The sequence below is a fragment of the Rissa tridactyla genome, chromosome 17, assembly GCF_028500815.1.
Source record: "Rissa tridactyla isolate bRisTri1 chromosome 17, bRisTri1.patW.cur.20221130, whole genome shotgun sequence".
In the NCBI taxonomy this organism is placed as follows: Eukaryota; Metazoa; Chordata; class Aves; order Charadriiformes; family Laridae; genus Rissa; species Rissa tridactyla.
In genome coordinates this window covers 4,311,286-4,325,286 of record NC_071482.1, presented here as the reverse complement: position 1 = coordinate 4,325,286, position 14,001 = coordinate 4,311,286, and the positions used below count along the sequence as shown (strand labels likewise).

At 41.8% G+C, this 14,001-nt stretch overlaps 1 protein-coding gene across 1 annotated transcript in view; it reads left to right on the top strand.

The window, feature by feature from the left end:
- The window catches only part of CLMP (CXADR like membrane protein), a 44,399-nt gene that overhangs the window by 25,325 nt on the left and 5,073 nt on the right, over positions 1–14,001 (top strand). Inside the window, exons 2-6 of the mRNA XM_054222875.1 lie at positions 9,692–9,849; positions 10,544–10,745; positions 11,588–11,752; positions 12,128–12,250; positions 13,856–13,997. Coding sequence (XP_054078850.1) covers positions 9,692–9,849; positions 10,544–10,745; positions 11,588–11,752; positions 12,128–12,250; positions 13,856–13,997 — 790 coding nt within the window. The remainder of the gene's footprint in view (positions 1–9,691; positions 9,850–10,543; positions 10,746–11,587; positions 11,753–12,127; positions 12,251–13,855; positions 13,998–14,001) is intronic.

The following is a 14,001-nucleotide window of genomic DNA, read 5'->3' as shown; positions in this document are numbered from 1 at the left end:
CTATTGTCAGTGTACCAGAATGCCTTAGGTTCAGTGGTGCTCCTGACAGTCACTGGGGGAGGTGGGGGGAGGAAATATATATGCAGGAATCTATTGTACTTTGGTGTTAAATAACACTTCCTTATTTCCTGTGTCTGACTTTACAGTCCTTTCCTTAACTCCAGAATCACTTTCAGCAGCTGTGTGGTGTTGCTGTCAGTTAAAATAGCAATTGTGCTCCACTTTGGAAAGCTGTCCCTCTGAAGGAAGAATGCCTTCCAAATTATGCTCTTCTTTTAAAGTCAATGCATGTTCTCACGAGTATAGTATTCAGTTTAGTCTTTGGTTTGTAAATGTTACTGAGAAGAACCTCAGGATCGTTTTGAGCTCAGGGCCTCACCAAATGCAATATCAGACTTCCTTCAGTACCATGTGAACTAATAGTCTGTAGAGGTTTAGTGAACTGTCTGTGTGATGCCAGCTTCCTAAAATGCAGTTGGTGGGTGTCTCTTCCAGCATTTACAGTTTGGTTTGCATTCCTCGGTAATCCCCACTTGCTTGATTTGTAGCTCTGATTCAGAAAGTGGGTTTTACAGAGCTCTGCCTCTGCTCATCTGAGACTTCAGTGTACGTGTCCAGATGCCATAACTCCTGGTAACAGTGGAAAAAAAATGAGAAAAAAGATGTATCTGTTCTCAGAGTCTGCTTGCAGCTGGTATGCTGTTGTGCCAAGCTCTAGGAAAGATGTAGGGAGGGAGTTGAATCATAGTGATAAGATAATTAAGAACCTCATTCTCCATTTTTCTTCCTTCTAGTTCATGCCAAAGCCAGTGCTGCAAGGATGAGGATTAAGAGAATGAGGCTTCTTTAATTTCCTAACCTCTGATGGGTTCAGTAAATACAAAGTAATTGATACTAACTACTATAGCATTGGTGAGAAGTAGTGGCTGCAGACAGCTGGGTAAACAGTATCTGTAACAACTCTTAAGCTCCTGTTGTTCCTGGTCCTGTGCTCAGACCAGAAGACTGCACCTTGTATTCATCCCAGAAGTGTTGCAGAGGTTAATGTATTTCTTTCACAAGACTTTGAGGGTGTTGGGGAGGAGCTACTGCTGCTGTTCATTTTCTGCCCTAGGGTAGGCTGTAGTTGAGGATTTGAGATTGAGTGAATATGAGAATATGAAAAGTGACAGAGTGCTAATACATTAGGCATTCATTTTGTATCATATTAGTAGTGCTTGTAGTGGATAAGTGAGATGTCATACCATGTTATGTGCAATTATGAGTATGCAGCTGAACATCTCATTGAGGTAACATGGATGTGCTGAACAGGGACTGAAGCTGGTACCTTAAAACCACATCAAACTGTTGAAAAAATCTCTGTGAGAGAAAGATGCAGAAAGGCATCAAGTTTACTTCTGATGAGTACCTTCTGAGTTTCTTGGTACCTTTTTTGGCAAGCTTAAAACATGTTGAGTTTCTATGACAAAAAGCAGAAAAGCACAATCAGTTCAGTGCTTTCCAGTTAACATCTTACGGTGATGCTAATGAAAATAAAAAGGAAAGGGAATCCTCAGTACACGAATGGTTTTATTGGGAATCTTTATCAACCTCTCAAGTCTCTTCCTCTCTCCCCGATTTTCAGAGTTACCTCAGCTGATGCAACCTACTCCTTGGATTTTGAAATCTGTGAAGAAAGATCTGATGGACAAATACTGTTTTGAAAACAGTTTTGTTGCTGTCTCTTCTGGTTTGTATACTGGATTCTGCTTGGTGTCTGCCTTGGGCAGATAACTTCATTTCTGTGTGCCTTCATTTTTATGTCTGTGACCTGACAGCAACAATAGGCTCACTGGAAGACTGAGGCCTGAGCATACTTCTCGGACAGAAGATACCCTAGAAATTATTATTGAAACCATCTTCTCACACTTTCAAGCCTCATATGAAAACAGGCAAAAGGAGTGAAATTTCTGGTGCTTAGGGGTGGAATGTTTTGTTCTCTTGCTTTCCTCAATACAAAGCTACGTAAGGTACACAAAGCAGCCCAGAGATGCTTTCAGAGAAAGGGAATATCAGCTAGGTGTAGGTGCTCCAGCCCCCAAGGAATCTGTGATATGTACTGACAAGCTCTCTGTACGGATCTAGTCCACACAGCTTGAAATCACCAGCTGCATTACTGAAAGTCTTAGCTGAGCTGTGTTACTGTAAACAGAAGACACCTGGACCATTTTACTGATAAAATTGCCTGGACTAAAGGCTAAGGAACTTCACACATTCCTTTGTATAAACACTCTGTGACCCATTAAATAGGAAGATGCAGTTCTGATGCCTTGTTTTCTGTTCTCTGGTCTCCAGGGGTGTAAACCCAGAATCTCCTACTTGCACTTCATTTTAAGATGCAATGAGAAAAAGGACAGCCACAGGACGTATATAGCTGCTGGCTGCCTCTGAAGATCCTCAGCTAAGGGAAAGCTTCAGTGTGCGTTTTCCAATATTCCAAATGCTGGAATCAAGCTTTGGATTCCGTTGTGTGTGGTGGTACTGACGGCAAATGTCCTGTTGGCATTTTCAGGGATAGATTTTTACCTCTTGATTCTAGGAATGTATAGGTAAGATCCTTAGATTGCATGTGGCCACTGGGTACTGTAGGATCCTGTTTTAATCTACTAGAGAAACCCTGAGTTTTCCGCAGGGAATACTGCATCTTTGCCATTTGTGAGACCTACACCTGTACTGGGTGAACCATCTCATTCGTCCCTCAGGGCAGTGTGAAGGCATAGTGCATTTAGACACATGTCATGTCCACTGCCTCTGTACTGGTAACAGGTATCCCACAGATCACTTCCCTGGCTCTTCCAAGACTGACCAGGGAAGGGTTGGTGGCCAACTCCTGCCCATGCTTCTGCAGCTGGTGGTATTTCGGTTGGTAGGAGCCTGTGTATCACCAGCCAGATTCTAGCTCCCTCCTGCACTCTTGCTTTAGTAGTTGCAAACCTCTAAAAATCAGAGGCTTCGCTCTGTGAAATGTTGCTTTTTCTGTTCTCTTTGGGCCTTCTTAGCTCTCTGGCAGTTTCAATTCCAAATGCTTCACGTCACCACTTGGAAACTCAGCAACATGTGGGACTCTTCCCCTTTGCTTTCTGTTTTAAGTCTCCTCAAACTTCAGCCCCAAGCACATGTGGTTCCAATTACAGAGAACCTCTGCAATGCTATGTGGATATGGATGGGGATAGGCTGACCTCTGTATTTTAACACAGCTAGCCTGTTCCTGGGGGAGCTGACTGTTAGCTCACATTTTTCTTATTTGAGATGCTTTTGCTTCACAACCAAATTCCTGAAATCAAAGGGAGGCGGAGGGGAGCAGGCTGCAGGCAGCATGCACTGGGGGCCAGGTCTTGGTCACTTGGACCACTCAAGCTCTCGGGAGAAGGCGACCTTTGGCTTTTATGTCTCTGCCAGCCAAGGAATACAGAAAGCAGATGTCCCAGAGCACAGCCTTGGCTGAGTTAATTATCCTTAGGAGACTTCGGCCGCCCCCAGTTTTTCCTCCCTTGTGCAAAGAATGCAAAATAGCAGACTGTAAGGAGACACCATTTTATATTTATTTTGGCCTAAAATGCTGTTAGGGTAACTAACTGTTAGGGCTAGTGTGGTCTGAGGGTGAGCAGGGGGTGTTGACCTTGTGGGTTCTCCTTACAGCTCTGGAATAAACCAATGTAGCTATCCACTGTCTTGGTTTATCCACAACAGAAACTGGGGAAAAGAGTCAAAGGGGAGATAAAAGCCTTTATGTGCATGTGCCTGTCATCGTTACTGAACAGTAATAGTGGGGGGAAATGTTTGGCTCATCAATAGAGCTTCATTTTAATACTTAATTGTAGAACTAGTGTCTGTAGTGTCTTTAGCACTTAGCTGATTTGAGCTTCCAAGTCACTCATGCATCTCTGAAAGTTTTAAGTCAACGTGTAAGTCTTTGGCCATAAAAGTAGTTGTCAGCCTCCTATTTAAGCAGGTAGAATTCTAAATCTACTTATTGCAAAATGCTCAGATTTTGGTCATTACCACTGTAATGACTGCAAGACAGAGCAGGGGGCAAGCTTTTGCTTTTTCTTAAAGAAGCTTAGTAAATAATTTCCTGCAAGACTGTAGCAAGATCAAACTTTTAACAGATGTGAAATGTCTTGCATTCCTGGCATGAAGGAATGGTTCAAAGTTGCCACATGGCAGGCTGTCTTGGGCTTTTTGTTTCTTAATTCTCAAACATATTATCCTTGTGTATATTTAATTTAGACAGATACTCTGTTTTCAAATACTTTCTTGAGTGGGATAAATGTTACTAGCACAAGCAGCAAGTCAAATGTGCATGATTATTCAGCTAGAGGAACACTACAAGCCTGAATAATTCTCTGGGTATTTATTCTTGTGGGTATTTATTCTCTTTGGACTAACTGAAACTGTTTAAGTAAAACATTTTTGCTAATTTGGATGTTTTGACTAAAATGAAGTACTTAAACCTGCAGGCTGAATTGCTTGCCTAGCTGAGATGAGCTATAGCGTGGGACTGTTGGATACACTGAGGTGTTTTTTTTTCTAACAGCCTACCTGGATTTTGAGAAGAATGTGTGCTACTCAGAGGACTACAGGACCAAAACTTCCTTCTCAGAAGGACCCTATTTTCAGCTAGTGGAATCACACAGAAGTGAAAATAATTCTTTTAAGAGTATCCCAAGAAGGACTCAAAATCAGACCACAAAGTTATTGGTTACACTTGAGAAAATTTGTCTGTAGGGGACTGTTCTTTCAGAAAGGATGTGATGAGCCTTGACAACAGAGGCCTTTCACTGTTCCTGTCACACTTTCATCTGGGAAACATTTTGATATTAATGAATGAAAGCAGACAGAGCACCTGTGACAGGTGAAATGGAAATCGTCCAGACAGTGTTATAAACTGTGTGTAGATACTACTGTAATTCCTTCTTTTGCTGTTGTATTGAAGAAAGTTTTCCTCAGCAGCAGATTTGAGTCACTTGCTTCCTGAGTCGCTTCACTCAAGTGATAGTACAGGATGTCTTGAGTTGCAGGAGAATTACAGGTTGCATTTCTGTTCCTCCATGGACATCAGCATCTTGGAATAGTCTGTTGCAAATGTCATCCTTGATAAAAAAAGCCAAAATAAATTATAGAAAGTGTAGCTGAAGAAACTTCATAGAAGTTCCTGGAGCAACTGAAATTTTTCCACATCCATTTTGGATATTCACATCTTAAATGAACTTGATTTGAGCCAAGTTTACAAAGCATCATTATGGATTTCTTTTATCTTGATTCTCTGAGTCTTTTTCTAGGCTGTTCCTCCTAATTCTAGCAGTTAAGTGATATAGCACAACTTATTACTTTTTTAGAAGTATAATCTATATTTAGTGTTGCTCCCTAATTCAAGCCTTATTCTGAACCTAATGAAAGATTTAAATCTGGAAGCTCTTTAGCTTTTAGCACATGAATTTGCCTACAAATAAAAATGTCAGTGAAACATTCATTTTTGCCATGATTCTGCTTGTATATTTATGTGCTTTGCAGATGTGCGTTTGATTTTGTTGATATATGTGTTTGTGTATATACATATACTTGTTATTGGATGGGCTTGAAAATAAACTGAGCTTCATAATAGCATGTATACAAAAGCATGTGTGATCATGTTAAGGATGCAGACATGAAAACACTAGTTTGGGTGGTCATAATCTGTGCTAAGGCCAAATACACAGTCCCAATTTGCTCAGCAGTTGCTGCAATGCACAGGGGATGGTTCCATCCCTCTAAACATGGTTTGAAGTGCCGACTTTTCTGCAATTCAGACCATCTTATATGTGATACGTTCAAAATCGGTAGTCCTTTAAGTATTGAAATTAGTTCTAGGAAATGCTTTAAGACTGACGTCTCTGCATGTGAAATATGTAGGATACTGTCCATGTGTTTTTTTTTTTCTTTAAAATCTGCTATGCATGCAAGGCAGAATGGCTTGTTATTGACAGGGTTAAAAATCCCTTTGTGTGCCCTGGCCCACAGTCTGTGCCCTTTCTCTGGTAAATCTGTGCTTGTGCTGTTTGGGTACTGCCTCTTTAGGTGCGCCAGCTTTGCTATTGTTTAAAATATTTGTTGCTCTGTATTTCTTGAATACTTAAAACATCAGTGAGTGATGAAAGACAATCATATTTCTCCCTTGTCTGCCGGGTGTTGGGTGAGTTATTGTCTTCTGAACAATAGAGCAAAGATTTAAACATTACAATGGTCTCCTCCCCCTGAAATGCAGAACATCGCGTTGCCTGTGGTGTGTCAGCAAGCCTGGCGCTGCACCCAAGGCTTTTTTCAGGCCCAGGGCCAATGCTTTCAAAATGTTGCAGTCACAATAAACTTTAGGGTTGATGCTCCACAGGAAAAACAAACCAACCTCCCTCTGAAAGTCATGGGACATGGGCTGAGTAAGGCCTGAGTAAAGCTGGAAGAAGCAATTCCCGGATTGCCCTTTGCAGCATAAAGGGCTGCAGGCAGGATGTGGAAAGGGAAGAGGTTTTTTGGGCAAGAACTGTGGAGCCTGCATATATGTGGTGTTACAAGACTTTTGGATCCGACTTCTGGGAAAATCATCTATTGTCTGCTGGAGCCAGCCCTTAAGGTGTCACTCTGGGTAGACTGCCCTCCTGTGGCTGCGGAGCTCTTCCAGGGGGAAAGGTATGGAGCCAGCTGGGAACCAGCAGAACAAAAATGCTTGCTGGGAGCTTTTGTAAACTGACCAGTGTATGGAGGAGTTTGCTGCTGTAAGGGTTGTCCATAAGCAGGCACTCTCTTTTAGTACTCATTTGAATTAAACTTCAACTGAGCAGAGGGGAAAAAATAAATGCTAAAAGCACCATCATCACAATCTCATTTCTTTGACCTGCTCTTGGTAGGTCTCATCTACATGAATACAAGAGAACTTCAGAGGGCGTTTATTCTTTCTTGAGTAATAAAGCACTTAAAGTAACCTACAGGTGGCTTGGATATGTTCTCTAGTTCCTTTTTCTTTCTAAGACATATATTGTAAATTCTAGCACACATCTGAAGGTAAACTTCGCTTTCATCACTGCTTGCGTACACTGAGACCCCACCAAACTACTGAAAGGCATGAGGTTTGTTCACATTAAGCTCTCTTTGGATTTTGTATGGGTAATTTCCATAACTGGCACCCTCTTTTGGGTACTTCTGTGAAGCTGTGTTTTGAGCTTCCTTCTGAGTTTGTACAGGTGACGGGAAAGAAAATAAAGTGAGGATTTCGTCTAGAACACCTGCAAAATTTAGACATCCTTGTGGGTTTGTGGGCATTATTAAAGAACTAACGGACTAAAGGGTCAAATTATTTTGGGTTTTTTTTTTTTTTTTAATAAGACAGACATCTTATGGAAAAATACGTGGTGCGTGACAGCCTGGTTATCGGTTCAACAGTGAATCAGCTCCAAATTATCTCTTGATTGTGTGTACCTTTGAAAAAACAAAAGGTGCTTTAGGAATTTGCAGTTGATGTCTCCCTGATCTTACTCCCATTTAGAAAATCAGCTTGTAGGCACTGGGCCCTTACTCAAGTCCAGAACATGTTTGTTGGGGGCAACAAGAGCAAACCAAAACATGACCTCTCTTAAAAACAGTCTGTCTGAGACAGAGGGGAAGGAAAAAGATGCTTGTTATACTCCCTCAAAAGGTGATTTATAATTCTGATCAAACTTTTAATGTAAAACTGCTTTTTAAAATGTACAATACCCTGTGAGGTGTGCGCAAAACCTCAGTGTTCCGCTGGCACAGGACTTCGAAAATGTTGCAAATGTTATGTGAATGCTCACTACTGTAGTGCTTAAATTAAACTTATTGATCAGTTATCTAGCGAGTGTCAGCGTGTTAATGAAGGCAGCCCGCAGCAATGTGGGCTGCAGGAGAAAGCAGGCGTTCATCTTAGGCAGAATGAATAATTGTATTTGGCAGATGGAGCTTTGAGACTAGTGAATCCAGTGATAAACTGGATTAATTTTCCCTTTAAAGAAAGCAGCTAATGTGCCTGAAAAGGAGCTTTCTCTCTCACTGATTCCCGCAGAGATCCTTTGCAAGACTCCACTGGTCTTAGAACACACGTCACAGATGATACCTTTTATAGAAGTGGTTGGCAATTGTTGATTGAATATCAGAAGCTCAGGAGCTGAGGGATGGTAATGTTAAAAACTCAGAGGCCGATCTCAGAATGGGAGCAGGAACATAATGAATTTTCTAAAACCGGGGTTGGTCCTGAACATACAGAACGAGCTGAGGAATGTGTCATGCTGGACATAATTTTTCCTGGCTTTTTTTTGTTTTCACTTAAAGGAAAAGTTAAAGTTCCACTGTTTAAATACAAGTATAGGAACAAATTTAGCCTATGTAACTAAAGCTTCTTAGGCTTTTGCCAGTAATCTTGCTGTGTGATCACAGGATCGTGTGTTCCATCACAGATGTGACTTCGTAGTCCTGCCAGCTCTCACAGTTTTCATCAGTTTCACGATAATTGGTCTAAGAAGCAAGATATGTCATCTCACTTCATTTCACAGGGAAAAAAAATGCTTTTAGGCTTTCTTCTTGCACAGCAAAAACTTACGAACAACCCAACTGCTATCTGAAGATTCATACACAAAAAGCAGATGGTATTTGTGTCCCAGAAATCCCCATGGAAACTTGGATGGAAATTTTTTGATTTGGTGTCACAGCAGACATAGGCAGAGGTCCCTGACCTAAATGCTTATAATATTCTGTACTTCTGATCTTTTGGGTCAGTTTTAATTGAATTTGAACTTAGCATGGTGAGTCCCTGTGTTATCAAAAGTTGGAGATGGGCAAAACCAAGAATCGACCCCGATTTTGTTCAGTTTTAGCAGGGATGCAAAGGATAGAAGGAAACTCGGAAAGAAAGTGCGAGTTTCACGGTGACTAACGCAGTGCTGGTTGAACATCATGTTTTTCTGCGGTGCACCGTCTTCTAGTCCAGGTTTTAGGGAGTTAACGCGCGTGTTTTGAGTTTTACTGGCTAAGTTTTAAAAGGCTCTGCTTCCCTCTAGTGGTTCAGCTTGGCAATTTCTTATTTTTTTAAATGATTTTTTAAATCCTTTTAAATTTTTTTTTTTTACAATGCTATTCAAAGACACTTCGCTAGCCTACTTGTACCGTGCCTTTTTTTAGGGTTAACCCTCTTGTTCCCAGGCTGGTCTCTTATTTCCAGTGCTGAAATGCACACAACAAACATTATCCAGTGTTAAGGAAGAGACTCTAAGCCTTGTTAGACTGACATAGGAATAAAGCAATAGGCTCTGAAGGTCTTCTGGGTGGAAATACTACTTACGAATTAAGGTCATAAAAGGCGAAGGCAAAACCCAGGAGGTTATCTGAAATTTTGAGCGCATTGAGGATGTGGGCGCAACTTTAGTAAAGACAGCTTTGGAGTGTGAAGCCATCTGTTGTTCATGCTTAAATATTAGTGTGAAACTAACTGCCCATGTATGTCTAGATGTCCCCTTCAATCAGCTGCAATCTGTCCAGGAAGCCAAACTGCTGGGTTTTCTTTGATGCTGTGAAGCAAATGAGGAAGAACCCAGCAAAACCTAAGCTAGCAACACTTGTCAGTGCAGAGATGCATCCTTAATCCTGACCACCGGTGTTTGTCTTTCAGCTTCCTGTTCTGTTTGGTTGTCCGAGGCTCAGACTGAATTTAAGAGAGTGGCTGAAGAAAACGTGACTTTGCCCTGTCACCACCGCCTGGGCCTCCTGGAGCAAGGGAGCCTGGATATTGAGTGGCTGCTGCACATTTCGGAAACAGTACAAAAGGCGGTAAGTTCAGCCATTATTAGTATCTGCTGAGAAAATCATCTTATTTCTATGTTGACGTCAGCAACAGCCATTGATTTAAAGAGGCTTCTGTGATGATCTTTGCAAGTTGTTCTGATGAGGTAAGCAGTGTGTAGAAAACACAGCTGATTTACATAGAGAGATTTATAACATACAAAAGTTATTCGATACACACACATGCTGTATTGGAACAGGTTGTATTACAATCGAGTTTTCTTTAAACTAACACTGTTATTTAATCAGTCATCATTGGATAAACTTCAGAATTGCCTTTCAGGTTTTCAAAAATCACCTTGGGTTTCGCAGGCCCAGTTTTTGAAACCTTGGTTTCAGGAAAAAATATAGTAGTTCAGTACTGAGAAAAATCAGGTCTTATGCAGTAACTTAAATTAGCTAGCCAAAGCTAGCCAAGATCGTTTTTATGTATTACTGCATAAGACGATGTCTATTTTGACACTAGTATAAATGCTCCAGTAAAAATCTCTAGCATAAATGCAGTTTATGTGTCAGTCTCAGACTCGAAAATCCAGGTTTAGTTTTTCCAGCCTGCCACAGGTTTTCTGTGTGACCCTTGTCAAGTCACTTAACCATGCAGAACCTTATGCTTTGATTTGTTGTTCTGTGTGAAAGTCAGTTACAACTGATGAGCTGATGAGTGACCGTCTCTACTCCTCAGGTGATCACCTACTCTGGAGGCCGTGTTTATGATGACCTGAATGAGGAACAGAAGGGGCGCGTTTCCTTCACATCCAACTTCCTTGCTGGAGATGCATCCTTACAAATCATATCCCTGCAGTCCAGTGATGCGGGGAAGTACATATGTAAGGTTAAAAATGCTGGGCAGTACGAATGGGCTCGCATCACCCTGAAGGTTGTAGGTAAGGTCATTTTATTGTTCTTCCAAAGAAAAAAAAATCACTAGACTCATTTCCTGGAGAGAGATTTATTTCAGCAGGGTATAAATACAAAGACATCTCATCATCAGGTTTCACTGTCCAATTCTGTATCTGCCTTTGCATTTTTTGGCAAAGGACAGGACACAGCAAGAGCCTAAAGAACTGTTTTGAGGTAATTATAATCACTTGCAAAATCATATGAACCATTCTTTCCAAATTATCTCTATGATCTCATCACACAAACTAGACTGATATTCTAGCTTAGCTGGCAATAACCCTTTCCAGATCTCCTGCTGAGGACTCTGGGTTCATGTCCCAGGACCCCAAACTGTTCCAAGTCAGTGGAGGTGACAAATAATCTGCCGAGGTTAGCATTTCTCTTCCCTGATTTCAGTTTATTGGTTGGCTTTTGGCATGTTATACTATCATCCTGTGGAAGAATTGCTGTGGCCTGCCAGATGCTGTGGAGAGAAGGAAGAAATGGAGAAGTAGGGGGAGGGAAAGGATGTTCTCTAAATAGCATCTAGAAGAGGAACGCAGCAATACAGCTCCACTGATGTGAGTACCCATGAGGCAAACTGCCCCAGGGTATTGTAATGTGTCATTTCTATGTCTGAGCCAGCCAGCTCCACTTTTTAGACTATGAAGTTGTACACAGTTGCAGCTAAAGTCCCCTAACAAGCATCACTGGTGTAATTCCTTAATGCATTCCAGAGAAGGCAGCTCTGGGAAGCTGCTTAAATTATGCACTTTGCCAAAGAAAGGGTTTTCCACCAAGAAAATAGTCTGCTGCATTTGCATGGCCTGTCTTCTGTTTGTCCTAGAAAAACCTTCCAAGCCCAAATGCTGGCTAGAAGGGGAGCTGTTGGAAGGAAAGGAACTGTCCTTGCAGTGCCGATCGGCTTCTGGGACTGCACCTATCTCCTACCGATGGCAGCGCATAAATGAGGAAGACAGAGCTGAACATCTCCCGCCTACATCAAGAGTCAGTAAGTCAGGTCATTTCCTCTTAGAGCTCTCAGAACACTCAAAGACAGATAACTGCCCATGAGTACATGCACATGTACAGTCACGTGCCTGCTTTTTAAACAGGGATCACTTGGTGGCAGTGATAGCAATGGTGTAACAGTACCTCTCACTGCTGCAGCTGGACGTTTTAGCGTGCTTCACCCTGAACAAGGAAGTGTATGAGGAGCTTGTTTAGTGTTTTACTGAAGGTTGACAAATGATCTTTTCTGAGGCATCATTGATTGTTCACGAAGTGATTTGATCCAGAAGTTCAATTTGTGCTTCTGTGTCTTATCCGCTGTTAAGGTTTCTTCATCTTCTTCTGATTAATCCCAATGTTGTTTTTCCTGTTTCAGACATTTCTAATCCCGGGCAAGTCCTACTGAAGAATCTTACACAGATGAGCACAGGGTTGTACCAATGCATTGCCACCAACGAGGCTGGACAAGATAGCTGTGTTGTTCAGGTGACAGTGCAGCGTAAGTATTGGCACATAACTAGTATTGGCACCGCGATAGGAGCAGCGCAGCTTCACAGCTGCCCCATGTCGACTGGTAAACTCTCTGCCACACCTTTGCCCTTTCATACACAAGTCACATGAAGTAGTTCTTATTTATTGCACTTACAGTTTGCACTGCAGTCCTCTGTATAACCTAAAGTGGTAAATACATCATTTGGGCTCTGATGTTTTGGTCTATTTTGATTTTGAGAATGACTAATGAAACACGAGGTAAAAAACCCCAGCAAGTCAGAGGTTCCAGAGTCTCCATCTTTCGAGGTACTTCTGTCTGGAGGGATTGCGTGAGATTACTCTCAAGTATAAAATCTTCGTGTGGATAGTCCATCATTCCAAATTACTTATCGCTTGTACATGAGACACTAAACTATCTAAAGGCAGCTGGAAAGGCTGATTTTGACATGAAGCGTAGAATAAAAAGCAACTTCTGACACAGTTTGGTTTTAATCCAGGTTTAATAAATTCTGCCTGAACAGAGATTAAAATCAATGTCATACCTGATTAACCCCACCAAGGGTGTGTGCATGTCTGGGTATCTGCGTCTTTGCATATACGTGCAAGGAAAAGGGCGTCGTTTAGCACCAGCATTGAGGACAAATCCAAACAATACATTTTAGCAGGTATTTATGAGCAGCTCTCAGGGGAGATCAGCAGGAGCTGGATCTGCTGTGACAAAAGGCTGCTAACAGCAAAGTCGCTTCTGTGGAGATTCCGTAGCTTTGGAATTTTTCTACCCAACCAGGCCTGAAATAACTGGAATATGGTCATGTAGCAAGGAAAACCTGTTTGCCTCAGGCATCTGAAGTAAAAGCATCCAGGAAGCTTTTATGCCAATTGAACTGAATTGGTTTCAGACCTCACTTTGGTTTGCTAAACCCTCCATAGGGACAAGCCTTAAGGAAACAACTTTCAGCCAAACCCAACGTAACCACTCTTATCACAAGAAGTTGTCATAAAGTATCAGCTAAGGCACCATATACACTAGGCAGAGTGCTCTCATTGGCTTTGTTATTTTGGATGAAAAATGCCTTGCATCTGCACAGTACGGCCTTCTTTCCTCTTTCCTCTCTACCCGCCTCAGGTCACTTTTTTCCCCAATTGAATAATTCATTCTGCAAGTGGATTGTAATAATTTCAGGGTGAGTTGAAGGGGAAAAAAAACCTCATGGGGAAATATTCATAGTTCAAACACTCTTCTGCCTGTAGGAAACTGTTTGGTGCTTTGTTTCGTGTGTGCGTTGTCCTGTCTGCCTCTACTTTCTGAGGTTCTGTGCTCTTAGGAGAGGATTTTTTCTCCTCATTCTAATTCTGACCCATAGCTGAAGGCATAGCACTTCTGATCCCACCCTTCCAGGAGTGAATACTTTACTCACTGTTAGCTCAGGTTTAGAAACAATGCCTGAAGATAAACTGGTTCAACTTCTGTGTGGAGACACGCCTAAGTAAGTAGACTAATACGTTCTGTTCTGATTTATACATGGTGCTATAAGTTGTAGCGTGGACTAGAATCTGACCATACAACCCTAGTGGAGTTTACTGACTAACACATTTGTTTTCTGGACAACAGATGCACAAAATATCGGCATGATCGCTGGAGCGGTTTGTGGCGTGGTGGTGGGACTTTCCCTCCTTTTTCTGGTGGTGAGGCTGACAATAAGGAGGAAAGAAAAGAAGAGATACGAGGAAGAGGAGGCACCAAATGAAATCCGGTAA